Source organism: Chelonoidis abingdonii, chromosome 3 (assembly GCF_003597395.2).
Source record: "Chelonoidis abingdonii isolate Lonesome George chromosome 3, CheloAbing_2.0, whole genome shotgun sequence".
Classification (NCBI taxonomy): Eukaryota; Metazoa; Chordata; order Testudines; family Testudinidae; genus Chelonoidis; species Chelonoidis abingdonii.
In genome coordinates, this window is record NC_133771.1 from 42,120,143 (window position 1) to 42,137,329 (window position 17,187).

Consider the following 17,187-nt stretch of genomic DNA (forward strand, 5'->3'; position numbering starts at 1 on the left):
CTCCCAGGGCTGAATCCAGGCTAGATTTGGCAATGTAGAACAAAAGCTGTGTAAGTAGAACTGTCCCCCACCAAGGATGACTGTTTCATGACCATTTGCACAAAAAAATATTTTTTCTTTCAGAAAATTTGAATTTTGAAAATTTCTGCAAGCTCTAAATGTAAGCTAGTTGCATACTGGGTGTAAGTGACAAAGAAAACTTGTGCTGGTTTGGAATTTAGTAAGTGTGCAAAACAAGTATAAGCTACACACGTAAGAGGTTAAAAAAGGTTGGATGTGTAGGAAGAAGATTGATGAGCACAACTTATTTTGCACTCCTACTGTACTCTAAATAGGTCCCAGTTATGCTGCTTTGTCTTGTACATCCATTTACACCCATTGTCTGATCAACTTACACCTGAGGGATGTCACCCCACCACCATTTTGTTCACCGTTGTTCTCGCCCTGTGGTAGGCAAGCTACAGTGTATCATCCATCCACTTTTGGCAATGTAATCTCACTGACTGGGTTCCAGTTGGTTTATATCTAAGTGGATGTGACTTATTATTGTAGAACACAAAGGCACCAGCTGGAATTGGGCCCCATTGTACGAGGTGCCGTGCATCTGTATAGGGCATGGTCTCTGCCTTGCAAAGCTTATTATCTAACTTCAAAAAAAGGCTGTAATAAGGAAAGGAAAGGAGCAATAGGAGGGAAATGGGTAGGGAGGATGAGAGTGATAGTAACACTGCTCTACAGCCAAAATGCTTCTGAAATAAATGTAGTCAAACTTTACTAATTCTGGGTCACTGAGAACGAAAATGATGCTTAAAATTGTTGATTGGCTCTAGGTAGCTTTGGTCGAGAGCTACGCAGTGGAATCTCCTGGAAGGGATGTGTTAGGTGTTTCCATGTTCCGTGACCGTCAAAAGGGATCTTTGCTCCATCTTCTTTCATGAAGGTGATCTTGTAGCTGCAACAACATCGATGGTGGATGGGCAGCCCTCAACATTGTCACAGATCCAGATGAGCTGAGGACTGTTCAATTCATCCAAAGACGAGTCTTAAAAGCTGTTTTGCTGCATAATGGTCAATGTTTTGCATCAATCAGTTGGTCATGCAGTCCATTGAAGAAGACCTATGTGACAACATGAAACAAACTTTTGAGGTGCATAACTATGAGCAAACATCAGTGCACTCTTGTGGCAATTTGAAGGTTGTTGCTCTCTCTGCTTGCTGCAGACTGGATACACAAGTACTGCTGTTTCTCTGCAATGGGATAGTTGTGCAAGATATTCCCACTACATCAAGAAGATTGTGCCGACTCCGACAGTCATATGGGAAGACCTGGAGAAAAGTGTTCAGCATCCACCAACTTGTTGAATCAAGGAAGATTTTGGTACCACTTACACACATCAAGATGGGTCTTGATTGAAAACTTTGTCAAGGCCATTGACAACAACACAAAGCAGCTATTCCAAGTTACCTCTGTGGAAAATTTCCAAGTTAAGCTGAAGCTAAGATAAGGACAGTGTCTTTGTTGGTCCTCAGATTCGTGAACTTCTTCGAGATGATGCATTTGACCCATGCACTGCGTGGCAAGGAAAAGACGGCATGGCAAGCCTCCAGTTAGACAATACCATTTTCTGGAGACAACAAGCCATACAATACAGTGTTGTTGGGGGGAAACCTCCTCAAGGTATCAAAGCCTGGTTGCCAATATGTCACTAAAGATCCAATTTTTTGCACTCTCATCTAGATTTTTTCCACCGAACTGGAGGCAGTGAGCGGACGGAGCAACGGCAGCGATTTTCACCAGGACATAGCGTTTCCCATTGTTGCAATCAGGGCAAATGGAGCCCATCAATGCGCTTGTAGACTATTGCTGGCCACCCTGAACAAGCAGATGCTCCATTAATGATACAAGAGACAAGCCAAGAAGCGCCGAGTAGACACTGAATAGAGACTAAACTATTACATAATAGTTTTTTGCCTTTTTCATAATAAATTATTTATAGAACCCTTTGCTGATTTTTAAAGTGTACATAATAACAGGACAGGTGAATATTTATGTAAAGCAACCATAAACACATGAAAAGACCTAGGTTTACCATTTAATGATTAAACTCTACTAATTACACACAATATACATAGGAATAAAATGTAAACTTAAATATCTTTAGGAAACATAAGCCAATCAGTTGTTTTAATTTCATATTTGAATTCAGCACATCAAAATACATAATAAATAACACATTTTATCTCTGAAGCAGACGACTTCTCAAAACATTGTAGACCAGTGTAATAAGTCATGTGTTTGAACAGGCCCACAAAGTGCACAACTTTCTTATTGCTGAATCATTAAAGCCTTATAAAATTACTTAGGCATCGATTAATCGCAGTTTAACTCACACAATCAACTAAAAAATGTTAATTGCGATTAAACAAATGTATTTGTGATTTAATCACCCATTTTAATCACATGTTAAACATAGCAATACCAATTGAAATTTATTAAAATATTTTGATAATTTTTCTACATTTTTCAAATATATTTGATTTCAGTTACAGCACAGAATACAAATTTACACTTTATATTTTTATACAATATTTGCCGCTGTAAAAAAATAAAAATAATTCAGTTCACTAATACAAGTACTGTAGTGCAATCTCTTTATTGTTAAACTGCCCAATTTACACATGTAGATTTTTTGTTACATAAATGGCACTCAAAAAACAAAACAATGCAAAACTTTAGAGCCTGCACATCCACTCAATCCTACTTCTTGTTCAGCCAATTGCTAAGACAAACAAGTTTGTTTACATGTACGGGAGCTAATGCTGCCCACTTCTTATTTACAGTGTCCCCAGAAAGTGAGAACAGGCATTCACAAGAGACTTTTGTAGCTGGCATTGCAAGGTATTTATGTGCCAGATATGCTAAACACTCATATGCCCCTTTGTGCTTCAGCCATCATTCCAGAGGACATTCTTCCATACTGATGATACTCATTTAAAAAAAAAAAATGCATTAATTAAATTTGTGACTGAACCCCTTAGGGGAGAATTGTATGTCTTGGCTCTATTTTTTACCAGCATTCTGCCATATGTTTCATGTCCTAGTAGTCTCAGGTGATGACTCAGCACGTTTATTATAAGAACACTTTGCTACAGATTTGACAAAACGCAAAGAAGGTTCCAGTGTGAGATTTCTAAAGATAGCTACAGCACTTGACCCAAGGTTTAAGAATCTGAAGTGCCTTCAAAAATCTTATCTGGATGGGATATGGAGCATGCTTTTAGAAGTCTTAAAAGAACAACATTCCGATGCAGAAACTACAGAACCTGAACCACCAAAAACAAAAATCAACCTTCTGCTGGTGGCATCTGATTCAGATGATAAAAATGAACATGGGTTGCACTGCACTGGTTTGGATTGTTATTGAGCAGAATGTGCATGCATGTCACCTGGAATGGTGGTTGAAGCATGAAGAGACATATGAATCTTTAGTGCATCTGCCAGCTAGATATCTAGCAATGCTGGCTACAACAGTGCCATGCGAACACCTGTTCTCGCTTTCAGGTGACATTGTGAACAAGAAGCAGGCAGCATTATCTCCTGCAAATGTAAACAAACTTGTTTGCCTAAGCCATTGGCTGAACAAAAAATAGGAGTGAGTGAACTTGTAAACTCTAAAGTTTTTACATTGTTTGTTTTATTTTTGAATGCAGTTATTTTTGTACATAATTCTGCGTTTTGTAAGTTCAACTTCCATGATAAAGAGATTGCACTACAGTACTTGTATCAGATGAATTTAAAAATATCATTCCTTTCGTGTTTACAGTGCAAATATTTACAATAAAGTGAGTGCTGTACACTTTGTATTGTCATAATTGAAATCAATATATTTCAAAATGTAGAAAACATCCAAAAAGATTCAAATAAATGGTATTCTATTATTGTTTAACAGTGCGATTAATCACAATTAATTTTTTAATCGCTTGACAGCCCTAAAAATTCTAGGAAAACATCACCATCTGTGCTCCCTGAACATTTCTCTGTCCCCCAGCAAGAAAAAGGAATCTTTTGAGTTCACACTTTACATACCATATTATCTTTATATTTGTTGTATGTAGTTTAAGAAAATTCAGAATTACTGAACGGGCATGATACCGACTGGCAGCACAGCCAAAAGTAGACTGCTGAAGTTCATGTTAAATTTAGCTACTCACAACCAAGTCTCTATAAACATACTCTGTTTATTTCTGAGGCCTGTTCTGGAGAAAGTAACTTCACATGGACATAGTTTTTAAACAAATAAACATTCCATAGCTGTGTGTTTAAGTGTGGAATTGTAAATTCTATCAGAAAGTTAAACTGATTAGTCTATTCTTGTTGCTCAGGTGAAGAAAAATGTATGAAATACGCATAAAATTAGCCCCCCTCCCCCAAAAAAGTCACGAATTAGGCCCTAAATCAGTGGTCCCCAATGCGGTGCTTGCAGGGGCATCTAAATGGGCCTGCGGTGGTTGAGCATCCGCTGAAATGCCGCCAAAATTCGGTGACATTTCGGTGGCAACACCTCTTGATGTCACCGCTTGTTGCTGATAAGCGACATCATCTAGAGGCGTCGCCGCCGAAATACAGTGGCATTTAGGCAGCTGCTCGACCGCTGCTACAGTCCTGCAACTGACACTCGCCAGAGAAAAAGGTTGGGGACCACTGCCCTAAATCATCATGAAATTGGCTTAAGAATCACTATATTTAAAATAAAATATTTTGGGTCTTTTTATTTGCCTTGTGGTTATTTAGCTTCTGGGATCCCATTTTCAAGCTCTTCTCTGCAACCACAAGAGCTAAAAGTGTGCTTTCTTTAAAAGAAAGCTGAGAGTCTCACCTCTTCGCAAGCTCTCAGGAGCTGGGGCTTTCTGAAATGCGCTGAGTATTGCAAGAGAATTGACAGTACTGTAGGGCCAGACTTGGTTCAGGATTGAATCGGGTTTCTGCCTTCAAAAACCCTTGCGGAGCATCCTAGTGGCAACAATAAATTATATGCCTGTTCCTTTGTGTGTAGGGGATTGTTGCAGCAGAAAAAGTTGGCATAACTGGCATGGTAAAAGGGGGCAGGATGGCTGCAGGATCTGCTGAGTCAGTACATTTCCCCCAGTGGAAGAGTGTCTTTGGAGCCTTGGTTCAAAGTTTGTTTCCTTGGCAGAAAATCCCAAGAGAGAGCAGCAGCAGTACATCCGCCTGCTGTCCCTTGGTGTAGCTCTTCCACAGTGGAGCAGGGAGCCAGGGATAATTTCCCTTCATAGATTTCACTTTAGCATTTTCTTTAACGTGATGGTGTCCCTTCAATACATGCATTAAAATGAAATAGGCTTCGGGTTCAAAGTCTGGACCTGGAGATGAACTCTTCCAAAGTTTCTGGGAATGTCTTCTGGCTGGAAATTTAGTGATCTATCTTAGGCACACAGGCTACAACATTTGTATCTGAACTTCCTTTAAGTTTGAGGCTATTCAGAACCAGGGCTTGGGTTTATCTGTAGTTGATCTATTTGTAAACAGGTACATTGGTAACTTCTAGATTGCCTGAGTGTCCAAACCAGTTTAAGCAATATCAGTCAGAACAATCCAATACAATTCCACTGGTAAAATTATAAAATAATTAAATGGACATGATTATGGAAAGAGTGCCACTGCCCTACTTGGGCAAATTCTTCCTATTTAATCAACAGAAATCTGTCAACAGTTTGAAGAAAACAAATTGCTTTGCTAAAGATTATGGGAACTAATTTTGCATATTGTTGTTGCATCTTAGGAAAAGAAAGAATCAGTGTATGAGGGAATATCCTTGGGCCTGAGTCTTCCTTTCCTTTTACTATTACTGTTGTGTTTTACAGTAGCATCTAGAGACCAGCTCCAAGATAAGGACCCCGTTGTGTTTCAAAGAGCTTACAAACTATAGAGAAGAGACACAAAAGAACTACTATTACCTTCATTTTGCAGATGAGGAACTGTGACAAAATGAGTTTGTGACTTGTTCAAGGTCACATCAGAAGTTTGTGGCAGACCTGAAAATAAACCTAGATATTCTGAGTCCCAGTCTAGTGCCTAAGACTATTCTTTTTCTCTGGATGGGGTAAACTGGTGTAAGTTAGAGGGTTCTCTCACTCTTTTTCTGGTATATGCAGTGTTGTAGCCATGTCGGTCCCAGGATATTAGAGATTTAAAGTGAGTGAGGTAATATCTTTTATTGGGCCAACTTCTGTTTGTGTGAGAGAGAAAAGCTTTTAGGCTTACACAGAGCTCTGCTTCAGGTCTGTGTAAGCTCAAAAGCTTGCTCTCTCACCCCAGAAGTTGGTCCTTCTCTGTCTATTTGATGATGACTTCTGGGTAATGATCTTTGCTTAGCTCACAAGCACACAGCCACAATTTTTTTTCTTAAATAGTTTTAATCAAATTGAAACAATTGTAAGAATACTTATTTTCAAAACCATATAAAGATCAGGTGTGCTTTCTGTATAAATATAATTATGGGTTTCTATATTCTGCTATAATATGGGTTTTTATGTTTCATCAAGTGAAACAATGTGCCCTCAGAATTAAAAGACTCAGTGGAGTAACATTTTTTATTACTTATTAGATTCAAGGGATCATTGGATGTTAAGGTTTAAAGCTATTCATGTTCATACAGAAGAAAGGAAGGAACATGACAGATAAGATAGTATCTAGTTTTAAAATTTCCTGAAGGATAATCACTGGTCCACAGAGTTAGTTTCTAAAACGTGTGTAATATGATAAGGACTGTTCTCTCTTTATCTCCCCCCCACCCGCCACTTAACTCTTCATTCCATCACTGGACTGGTGTGGGTGGGAGAGCTTCCACTGTCGGTGCTTGTCAAGTTCTGTGCAGAGGTCATTTCAGAAATGTGGTATGGAGCAATCAGTATCTTTAAAAAACAGGGGCTGGGGTAAAAATTGTGATTAGACTTTTCAAAAGTGACTTTTAATGGAATTTCTGCTTCTAACTTACTTAGGCAATGAGACTTCTTCTTCTTACTGACTAAGGCTCTTTTGAACATTCTCCTCTGATTGGGTCATATTTACTTATATCACTTTCAGTCCCTCACCCTATTGCTCCTTCCACTTTACAATGTCTAAATTTTCTGGAGATGGCAGTTCTTGTCAGTGATACTGGGCTACATTCACAGACGAAGGAGGTATGTGGCTCTAAAACTGGTGTGATGGAATAGTGCATTAAACCTGTTGTTTCCAGATGAATAAATCTAATCTTCTTTGTTTTCTGCCTTCTTTTTTCTGCTCCTCTTTTCCTCGTCTTTTCAATGGGCCAGATTTTCCACTGCCTGGCTCCATGTGTCACTATTTACCCTTGGGTAAAGTAGGTGTATAGTGCTACCTCATCAATATTCTCTACTTATCAGAGGGAAAGGGGGGACAATGGTACCATGGCCCTGATCTCAGGCCCTCTCAAAATGTCTGTAACCTCTGTGTAAATAAAAAAATGGGAGGGGTAAGGTTACAATGCACATGATATTCCAAGGCCCCAAAGTTCTCTTCATGGGCCTGATCCACTCACACTTCTGCCAGTGTTTCACTCCACATTGTTCAGGTGTAAATGGCTACACAAGATGCAAGACAGAGGAGAATCAGACTGAGATCGTCGGGACCAGCTGTTAGATGCATAGCTCAGCAGGAGGTTCGATGGAGATTGGCAGGACGGGCAGCAATGTATATTAAGAGCTGTGGTGTGGCCAGTGGGTTATCAGCTGCACTTATCCACTGACATGGCACCTTCTTACACACACAAAAATGTTTACTCAGATTTTGCACAGGAGTTGAGGTTTGAGTTTTCCAATAACAAGTAAAGCACCTGAAAAAATTGAAAGCCATTTTTCCCCTCCCATGATCTGATAACTCAAAGAAGTCATCTAGGCCTAATCCAAAGCCCACTGAAGTCAGTGAAAGTCTTTCTATTGCCTTCAATGAGCACTGTATCATCCTCATAGAATTCATCAGTTTGGGCGGGGGTGGGGGGAACACATTTGGACAAATACACCTCTACCTCGATAAAACATGACCCGATATAACATGAATTCAGATAGAATGTGGTAAAGCAGCAGGGAGCCCCCAGCCCTTTAAAGTGCCACCTTAGCCCTGCTGCTTTACCGCGTTATAGTTGAAATTTATGTGGAGCCGCGGGCCCATTTAAATTACTGCCCAAGCCTGGCTGCCAGAGCCAGCTGGGCTTGGGCAGTGATTTAAAGGGCCAGAGGCTCTGGCCGCTGTGGGGAGCCCTAAGCCCTTTAAATCCCCACCTGAGCCCTGCTGCCAGAGCTCCTGTGGTGATTTAAAGGGCTCGGGGCTCCCCACAGCAGCTGGAGCACTGGGCCCTTTAAGTCACAGCCGGGGAAGTCGGTCCAGTCCGGCATGGCATACTGGCTCTTGTTGGCACGGTGTATTGGCCCGAACCTGATATAATGTGGTCTCACCTATAAGGCAGTGAGATTTTTTGGCTCTCGAGGACCACATTCTATCGGGGTAGAGGTGTATGTAAAGATTCAGCCCCAAAGGTAACTTTTTTTACAGCATATAAACACATGAAGAAAATGGCTTGAAATTAAGTGTCCTGTTGCCTCAACCATAAGATATGATAGTAAGCAGGCAATTTATACATTTTTGTTCCTTTAAAAAAAAGTCACCTTTTCCCCTCTAGAGAAGGACTGTGTGAAAGGTCTTGTTGTTGTTTAATCATAAAATATGCTGTCTCAGCCTGAAGAAACTGAAGCTCTGGCAAGAAGGTTTATAACCATGACAATCTAAACAGTCAAGAGATGTGAATTGTGTGGGTTTTATCATAAGGATACCGAGCATGTCCCAGCTAGTGAAGATGGTGATAAAATCATCACAACTCAGGAGATTTAATAAACCCTGCAGGAGTTTGGTTTTACCTCATATTACCTGAAGAAGAAAAAAATGGTAAATTTTATTTCCTTACACACTTAATATGTTGTTGAAAAATATGTACTTCAAAAATATATTATGGAATGTACATCCTGTTGCTGTGGAAAAGCGTGGGGGAGGGGGAGGGGGAGTGTGGGAACAGGGCAGAAAACCCAGTCATTATTACCTCCATCTCATAGGAATTTCTGGCAGTTTTCTCCTCAGGATGCATGGGTGTTGGGATGGGGTGTTATGCCAGACACAGTGGGAGAGGTTAAGATGTGTCTCAATCCTTTGTGTTCTGGTGACCCACACAAAAGGAGATTGGTGGAAGCAGTTACCACTGCTTGAGCAGGCTTCCTCTTTCTGCTGCCGTATCCACCATTGCCCTGGCACAATCGCTCTAGTAGGAGCTGAGGCTGCCATTGACTAAGTTCTCTGAACTCAGGCAGTCCGAGCAACAGTGGGGGCTTTACTGTGTCAGAATGAAATCCTAATGAGATATCCATGATGCTGTTGTCACACAAGGATAGTGCCACAGACAGCAGCTGTATCCCAGTTCCTGCCACATAAACCCTGCTGAGACCCATCTCTGCCAAGAAGATAGAAGGGCCTATGGGGGGAACACCTCCTCCTTCTGCACTTCATCCCTCCCAGTTTTTCATGGACAGAGTCAAGAAGCTCGCCCTGTCTGGTTGGTCACAGGAGACGTAATTACGTTGATTCAGCTGTTACTTTTACAAAGGTCAGGGTTTAAAAAAGAGGAGTGCTGGTGGCCTACAGGTTTGCGGACAAAATAGAGAACATTTCACCCTAGCTCACTTGCTCAAAGCCAGCTCAGGCTGGTACTGAGCATAACTCCATACCATCTGATAGATATTGATGGCCCATGTGAAGAGAGTTTCTGCTTTTGTCATACTGGCACTAACTGGTGCTGTTATTGGCAGTTTCAGCAGAGAAACCAAAGTTTGATCTAAAATTAACATGACCCCCATTAAATGGATTAAAAACTGAATAACTGATAGGTCTTAAAATGTAAATAGGGAACCATTATTGAGTGGGTGCATTTTCAATGTACTCTATATGCTATTTAAGATTTTATCAGTGGCCTACAAGAAAACATGAAGTCGTCACTGATAAAGTTTTCAAACGACAGAACAATTGGCGGGAGTGATAAATAATGAAGAGAACAGGCCATTGATACAGAGTGATCTGGTTCACTTGGTAAACTGGACGCAACCAAAAATACGTGTTTTAATGTGGCTACATGTATATATATATACCCAGAAACAAAGAATGTAGGTCATACTTACAGGATGGACACTCTGTTCTGGGAAGCAATGACTTTGAAAAAGATTTTGGGGTATGTGGTGGATAATTAACTGAACATGAGCTCTCACTGTGATGCTGTGACCAAAAGAGGTAATGTGATCTGGGAGGCATAAAGAGGAAAGTCTTGAGTAGGAGTAGAGAGGTTGTTTTATCTCTGTAGAATCTAGCCAGTGGTGTGACCGCTGCTGGGTACTTTGTCCAGTTCTGGTATTCACAGTTCAAGAAAGATGTTGATAAATTGGAGAGATTTCAGAGAAAAGCCACAAGAATAATTAAAGGATTGGAAAACGTGCCATGATGGACTCAACGAGCTCAATCTATTTATCTTAACAAAGAGAAGGTTAAGGGATGACTTGATCACTGTTTATAGGTGTCTACGTAGGGAACAAATATTTAATGAGCTGTTCAATCTATCAGAGAAAGGTATAGCACAATGTGATGCTAGTTGTGGAAGTTGAAGCTAGACAGCTTCAGACTGAATAAGGTATAATTTTTAGCCGTTTTGAGTAATTAATCATTGGAACAATTTGCCAAGGGTCATAGTGAATTTTTCCATCACTAACCATTTTTAAAATAAGATTGGATGTTTTTTCTAAAAGCTATTCTCTAGGACAGGGGTAGGCAACCTATGGCACGCGTGCCAAAGGTGGCACGCGAGCTGATTTTCAGTGGCACACACGCTGTCTGGGTCCTGGCCACCAGTCTAGGGGGGCTCTGCATTTTAATTTAATTTTAAATTAAGCTTCTTAAACATTTTAAAAACCTTATTTACTTTTATATACAACAATAGTTTAGTTATATATTATAGACTTATAGAAAGAGACCTAAAAACGTTAAAATGTATTACAGGCACGCGAAACCTTAAATTAGAGTGAATAAATGAAGACTCGGCACACCGCTTCCGAAAGGTTGCCGACCCCTGCTCTAGGAATTATTTTGGGGGAGTTCTATGCCTGTGTTATACAGGAGGTCAGATGATCTCAATAATCTCTTCTGGCCTTGGACTTTGTGAATCTGTAAGGAAAGAAGAGGCTTAAGTCACAAAGTTTAGATTTGGATCTGGATTCAGATCCGAACTTTTCCAAAGTTTTCAGAGGAAGCTGTTATGCATAAACTTCAACAAGTGTTTTTGGTTTTGGCTGGTTTCTATTAAAAATAGAAACATGTTGTATTAGATATGTATTTACTTGGCATGGTTTACATTAAAAAGATTACTAAGAACGTCATGGTAGAAATATATCAAGGAGCACTTCCTTGTCCTAGAATTTTAGGCTCTCTAGGACCTAATTGTGCAACCCTCATTCACAAGAGTGAGCACTTATCTCACTAACTCATTAATAAAAAATAGTTTCTCTCTGCTCAGTTCTAGAAAATGAATTAAAAGGCTGTGGTACCAATGATGAAGAGGAGGAAGAAGGGGAACAATTTGATTTTGATAGTGGTGATGAAATACCAGAAGCAGACAGACAAGCACTTGTGCCACCTGCTTCAGACTCTGGGATTAATGTAGAACATGAAGATGCTAACTCCACAGGTAAGCCTTTATATGGCTAGTAGGCCAGGGGAGTACTGCTCAAGTAAGGCCCAAGCCCCATGTTCATCAGATGCTTTTCATGCTGATAGAATTGCTGTAGGTCACAAAAATATTTCCATAGATGGAATGTGAAAGTGATTTAATTTATCCCAAATACTTTTAGTTCCTTGTGGACTTAACAAGGAGAAAGGGTAGTTATTGTCCCTGACAGGATTCTTATTCCCCTGCTGCACTTAACCTAGGAATTGGTTTCCTCCTACCTGTCTTGTGCAAACATCTGCTGTGATGGTAGGGTCTTTGTGGCAATGATTATCTGTGGAAAGCTCTAGGGAAGCTTCATATGGTGTGTCTACATAGTCTGTGTAAGTGAGCCTCCCGGTGGGGCTCACAGTAGCACTCTAAAAATAGCTATGCAGACACTGCTTTGAAGTTGTGGTTCACACTCTGAAGGCTAGAGAGTGGTGTGGGCTTCAGAGCCAGAGCCACTTCAAGGCACTGTTTACACAGCTATTTTCAGATTATTTTCTGATTATCCAGGCTGTGAAGACATAACTGTAGTGGTAACTTGGCAGCTATGGGGCATGCTTCACTCAGCTTGGGCAACCTGGTTGGTGGCATTGAGTGGATATGCTCTTAAAAATAAATGGAGCATATTTTTGTCCCATACATGAAAACAAACCTTTCTTTGACTATTAGGAACTGTGGACCTGTGTGTCTGTTAAGAGCATTCACCATGTCCATCCACTCTTAGACATGATCTAACCACCAGGCTATAGAGTCACTCACCTAGAAGGTGGGAGAACGAGGATCCCATCCTCCTTGCACCAATCACTCTTTCATTATTTGTCCAAAGTGGAACATCTTCAACAGGAGAGATTGAGGGAGCCCAGCATCAGATTATCCCATTGCCTCATGGCTAGGGTACTCACCCGAGAGGTGGCAGAGCTCTGTTCAAATCTGTTCTCCTTGTCAGATGGAGGGGGGACTTGAACCAGGAGCCTTCCCCCATCCCAGGTGAGTACCTTAACCACTGGGCTAAAAGGACATCCTCCCCACTTAATGTGTGTCAGTTCGCCATCTATAAATTGGGGAAAATAGCATTGTCACAACTCACAGGGGTGCTGTGAGAATAAATACTTTAAAGATTCTGAGTGCTCAGATACTACAGTGGCAGAAGCCATATAAATACTAGAGTTACTATTTAGTGCAATATAAATTTCAGCTTGGAAAAGAGATGACTAAGGGGGATATGATGGAGATCTATAAAATCATGACTGGTGTGGAGAAAGTAAATAAGGAGGTGTTGTTTACTCCTCATAACACAAGAACTTGGGATCACCAAATGAAATTAATAGGCAACAGGTTTAAACAAAAGGAAGTATTTTTTCACACAACATCTTGTCTGGAACTCCTTGTCAGAGGATGTTGTGAAGGCCAAGACTATACAGGGTTCAAAACAGAACTGGATGAATTCATGAAGGATAGGTCCATGAATGGCTATTAGCCAGGATGGGCAGGGATGGTGCCACTAGCCTCTGTTTGCCAGAAGCTGGGAATGGACGACAGGGGATGGATTAATTGATGATTACTTCTGGAGAACCTGGCATTGGCCACTGTCTGGGGTAGATGGACCTGTGGTCTGAACCAGTATGGCTGTTCTTCTGTTCTTATGATATAAACGAAAGCTTATGCTTCTTTTATTTGTCAAGGGGATGACAACATAGGAAGAACTGAGAAAATACAAACAACAGAATCCCGTGCAGAGGGCGCTCCAACAAAAGTAAACCCATATTCAGTCATAAATATTTCACCAATCCAAGAAAAGGATCATTCCTCATCACCAGAACCCAATGCTCAAGATGAAAATGCAAGCCCTAACTTGTCTGGCGGATATTCTGTTCCGGTGCCCTGTGGCTATGCTGTACCATCCAACTTACCACTGATGCTGCCGGCATACTCCAGTCCTGTCATAATACGCAGTGTTTCTGTGGACGAAGAAGGTACAATATCTCTTGAATTTACTTTCTCTCAGGTAGCGACCTAGTTTAATTTCAGTGAACCATGTTGCCCTCTCAGTTTTTATGTAGCGCTGTAGAAGTCTGTGGGGAACTCTTTAACAATTGAAAATCATCTCCATCACAGAGTACACAGCTGAACTTCGCTCCCAGTCACCTGAGAAGGATTTTTGTTTATTAAAGAGAGAGAGAATCCATGAAGGACTCTGTATTATTAGGAGTGGGCCATTTAAGAAAAAACTATTCAAGTGGGATTAGTGCACTTCAAAGCAAGCGAGCAAACACACTTTTTTTAAACAAAAAAACCCTTCTACATAGTCAATTTCTTTAAACCAGTGGTTCTCAACCATTAGTCAGTGGAGCAAGAACATGAAATTGGTCTCCCAGGTGAGTGCCCTTACCAGCAGAGTCATTCTTACTTTCTCTCTGTCAAGTATTTGATACAGAGTGGAATAGTTTCACCTGGAGAGATTGAGAGAGACCCATAACAGATTATTTGATAGGCTGGAGCAAAACGGGAGACCAAAGTTCACGTCTCTTCTCCATCTCAGATGGGGTGGGGGAACTGAACCATGATCTGCCTTATCCCAGGAGACTGCCCTTAGCACTGGACTAAAAGCCATTTTGTGCATTTATGAAGTGTCCAGAATAGAAAAAAGCAGTTCGTTTTTGGTTGAATGAAACATTTTGTTGGCTTGAAACAAACTTCTTGTCAATTATTTTTCAGTTCACCCACATTTTCCTGAATTTTCAGATATAGTTTGACCTGAAACAATTTTTTTTTTTTTTTTTTTTTTAACTGCTAGCAAACTGAAAAACCAGTCATTCATTCAGCTCTGGGTTCTGGTAACAACTCTGCCACTGAGTTGCTGTTCCCCTGTGCCTTAGTATCCCTGTTGCCAGAACGGATATAACACCAAGAAGCTTAATTATTTTTGAGAGGTGTTCATAAACCACATTGAGATCTGTAGATAAAGGGCATTTTATGAGAGCAGATGATGGTTAATAGTAGCAGTACTATTAATTATTTAAGTTAGAAGCTAACATTTGAACCAAAAAAAAATGTTTCAGTCCTAGCATTCTAGTAACTCCACTTTCTTCTACTCTTTTTAGTTGGTATGCAGTCAGTAACTGAAGATGGCAATAGTAATTCCTTGAGCTCAGAGGATCCCCCAAATAGGTAACTGGCAGCATTTATTTATCTCCAAATCCTAATTCATGAGATGGTTTGTTGGTTACTTTTATATTTTTAGTTTTATTTTTTCTTGTCTGACATTAGCATTGCTGGGTTTTTAACAACTTCAACTTTCATTGTGCTTTGTGGTGCCAGATCATCTCTGTTTGTGTACTAGCATCAGCACTGGGTGAACTCTTGCATATAAAACCATTACAAGTGACCCTTTGACATATGTAAAAGAGAGAGGTTTAATTTTCTGCCTTACAGGGAGACTGCAAACACAAAGAATTTTATTATTTATTTTTTTAAGCTAATATTGTCAACAATGGGTTGCTAAAGTTACTCTTAATTTCATATTGTCACTTAGATCTTAAAAACAAAAACATAAAACTTACATATTAAGTCTGAACTAGCCAACAGTTTTCTAGTGCCTTTTAATTTCAGAATGAGAGGAAAAAGAAGAGTAGAACTTAGCTGCTTATTGACATGGTTTAAAACTAACGTTGCAAGATTTTTCATACATTTATTTTGTGGGTTTTTTTCAAGTGAAGATAACCAGGTCTGTAAAGAAGAAGATGCTCTAGCCAAATGGGTTGCAGATCCTGCAAACACATCATGGATGGAAAGTAAGTGTCAATCGGTCACAGCAGTGTTACTGTGTCAGTAGGTGACTCAATGTCATCATCAGTCACAGCTTTATTTCTGGGAACGTCTACACTGTCTTTTCCTGCATTTTTCAAATATATTCCAGAGCTAAATAATGACAATTAAAAAGCACGCTTCTCCATTTTTAGTATAAGGGCCAAATTGTGTTCACAATAAGTGTTTGTTCAAGAAAGTGAAGTCATGTACCAGTAACTGGCGGGATAATTTGGCCCCATCTGATGGATATACACCTCTACCCCGATATAATGCGGTCCTCGGGAGACAAAAAATCTCACTGTGTTATAGGTGAGACTGCATTACATCGGGGTAGGGAGAGAAACTGCTTTTTCTGCTGCCCGCCCCAGCTTCACCCCCCGCACCCCTGAGGCTTGCCATGCTAATCAGCTGTTTGGCCTGGCAAGCCTGGAAGGCAGGGAGAGAAGCGGAACAGTGGCAGCGCACTCAAGGGAGGAAGCGGAGATGAGCGGGGAGCGGTTCCTCTGCCTCCCTCCCCCCAGCTTGCTGCGCCAATCAGCTATTTTGCACGGCAAGCCTGGGAGCAAGCAGAAGTAGAGCACAAAACAGCTGATTGGTGCTGCAAGCCTGGGAGGGAGGAGGGAGAAGAGGAACTGTGGCGCACTCGTGGGAGGAGGCGGAGCAGAGGTGAGTTGGGGGGGCCCAGGGATGGCACAGTAACGGGGGCGCGCAGAGGAACAGCTTGTGGTAACACGAAATCAGATATAACGAGGTAAAGCAGCCCCGTCCCCTGGAGTGCTGCTTTACCGCGTTATATCCGAATTTGTGTTATATCAGACTGCATTATGTTGGGGTAGAGGTGTATATTGAGGAAGAAATTTGCTAATGATTCCATCAAGTCCCCAATCTCTTCTTTGGCTGCAGGCCTGTTGGTGTCCTACAGTGACAGTTGGCCTCCTACAGTGACCCTGCCTTAAAGGAGGGTACTCGTACCTTGGTAGAGTCACTTGGGGCTGAAACTGGCATTATGCAACTGCCCAGGTCTCTTTGCCACATATGGCAATTGGATTCATCATGGAGAGATTGAGAGTGAAGAACTCTGGGCAGGCTAAGTGAATCCCTCTATATCCTAATGTGGGAAACTGGCTCTTAGCTTGTTGAATTAGTCTCTGTCTCAGGGCAGGAAACTGAAAGAGGCTCTAGCTTAAAGAGGCATTCTCCCTGCCTGAGCTGTGTAACATAGCTCAGCCAGGACAAAGAGATGGTGCCCACTGGTCTGGAAATGTCTCCGACATGGAAATTGGAAGGAGTGGGGAGTTACCTCATCACTCCAGCCTGTTTTTTAGTTCACCAACATAATCATTAAATCACTTCCAGTCAGAGTCCGGGTCTTGAACAGTTACATCAGGGATTCTTGACAATGACACCAGTGCCTGCAGTTTAGCACTCATGACAACCTTACAGTAGAAATCCAATTGGCTTGCACAAAGGAGGAGAAAACATTTCAGTTGAACCAATTTCAGTTTCAAGCTCCCGAAAGGTTATAAATGATGAGGAAAAAATT

The 17,187-nt window shown here is 41.0% G+C and overlaps 1 protein-coding gene across 2 annotated transcripts in view; it reads left to right on the forward strand.

The window, feature by feature from the left end:
• ARHGEF10 (Rho guanine nucleotide exchange factor 10) overlaps positions 1 to 17,187 on the forward strand; it is a 217,006-nt gene that overhangs the window by 93,820 nt on the left and 105,999 nt on the right. For both annotated transcript variants that reach the window (XM_075063709.1, XM_075063710.1), the window contains exons 3-6: positions 11,640 to 11,810; positions 13,520 to 13,810; positions 14,939 to 15,005; positions 15,549 to 15,628. In XM_075063709.1, coding sequence (XP_074919810.1) covers positions 11,640 to 11,810; positions 13,520 to 13,810; positions 14,939 to 15,005; positions 15,549 to 15,628 — 609 coding nt within the window. The remainder of the gene's footprint in view (positions 1 to 11,639; positions 11,811 to 13,519; positions 13,811 to 14,938; positions 15,006 to 15,548; positions 15,629 to 17,187) is intronic.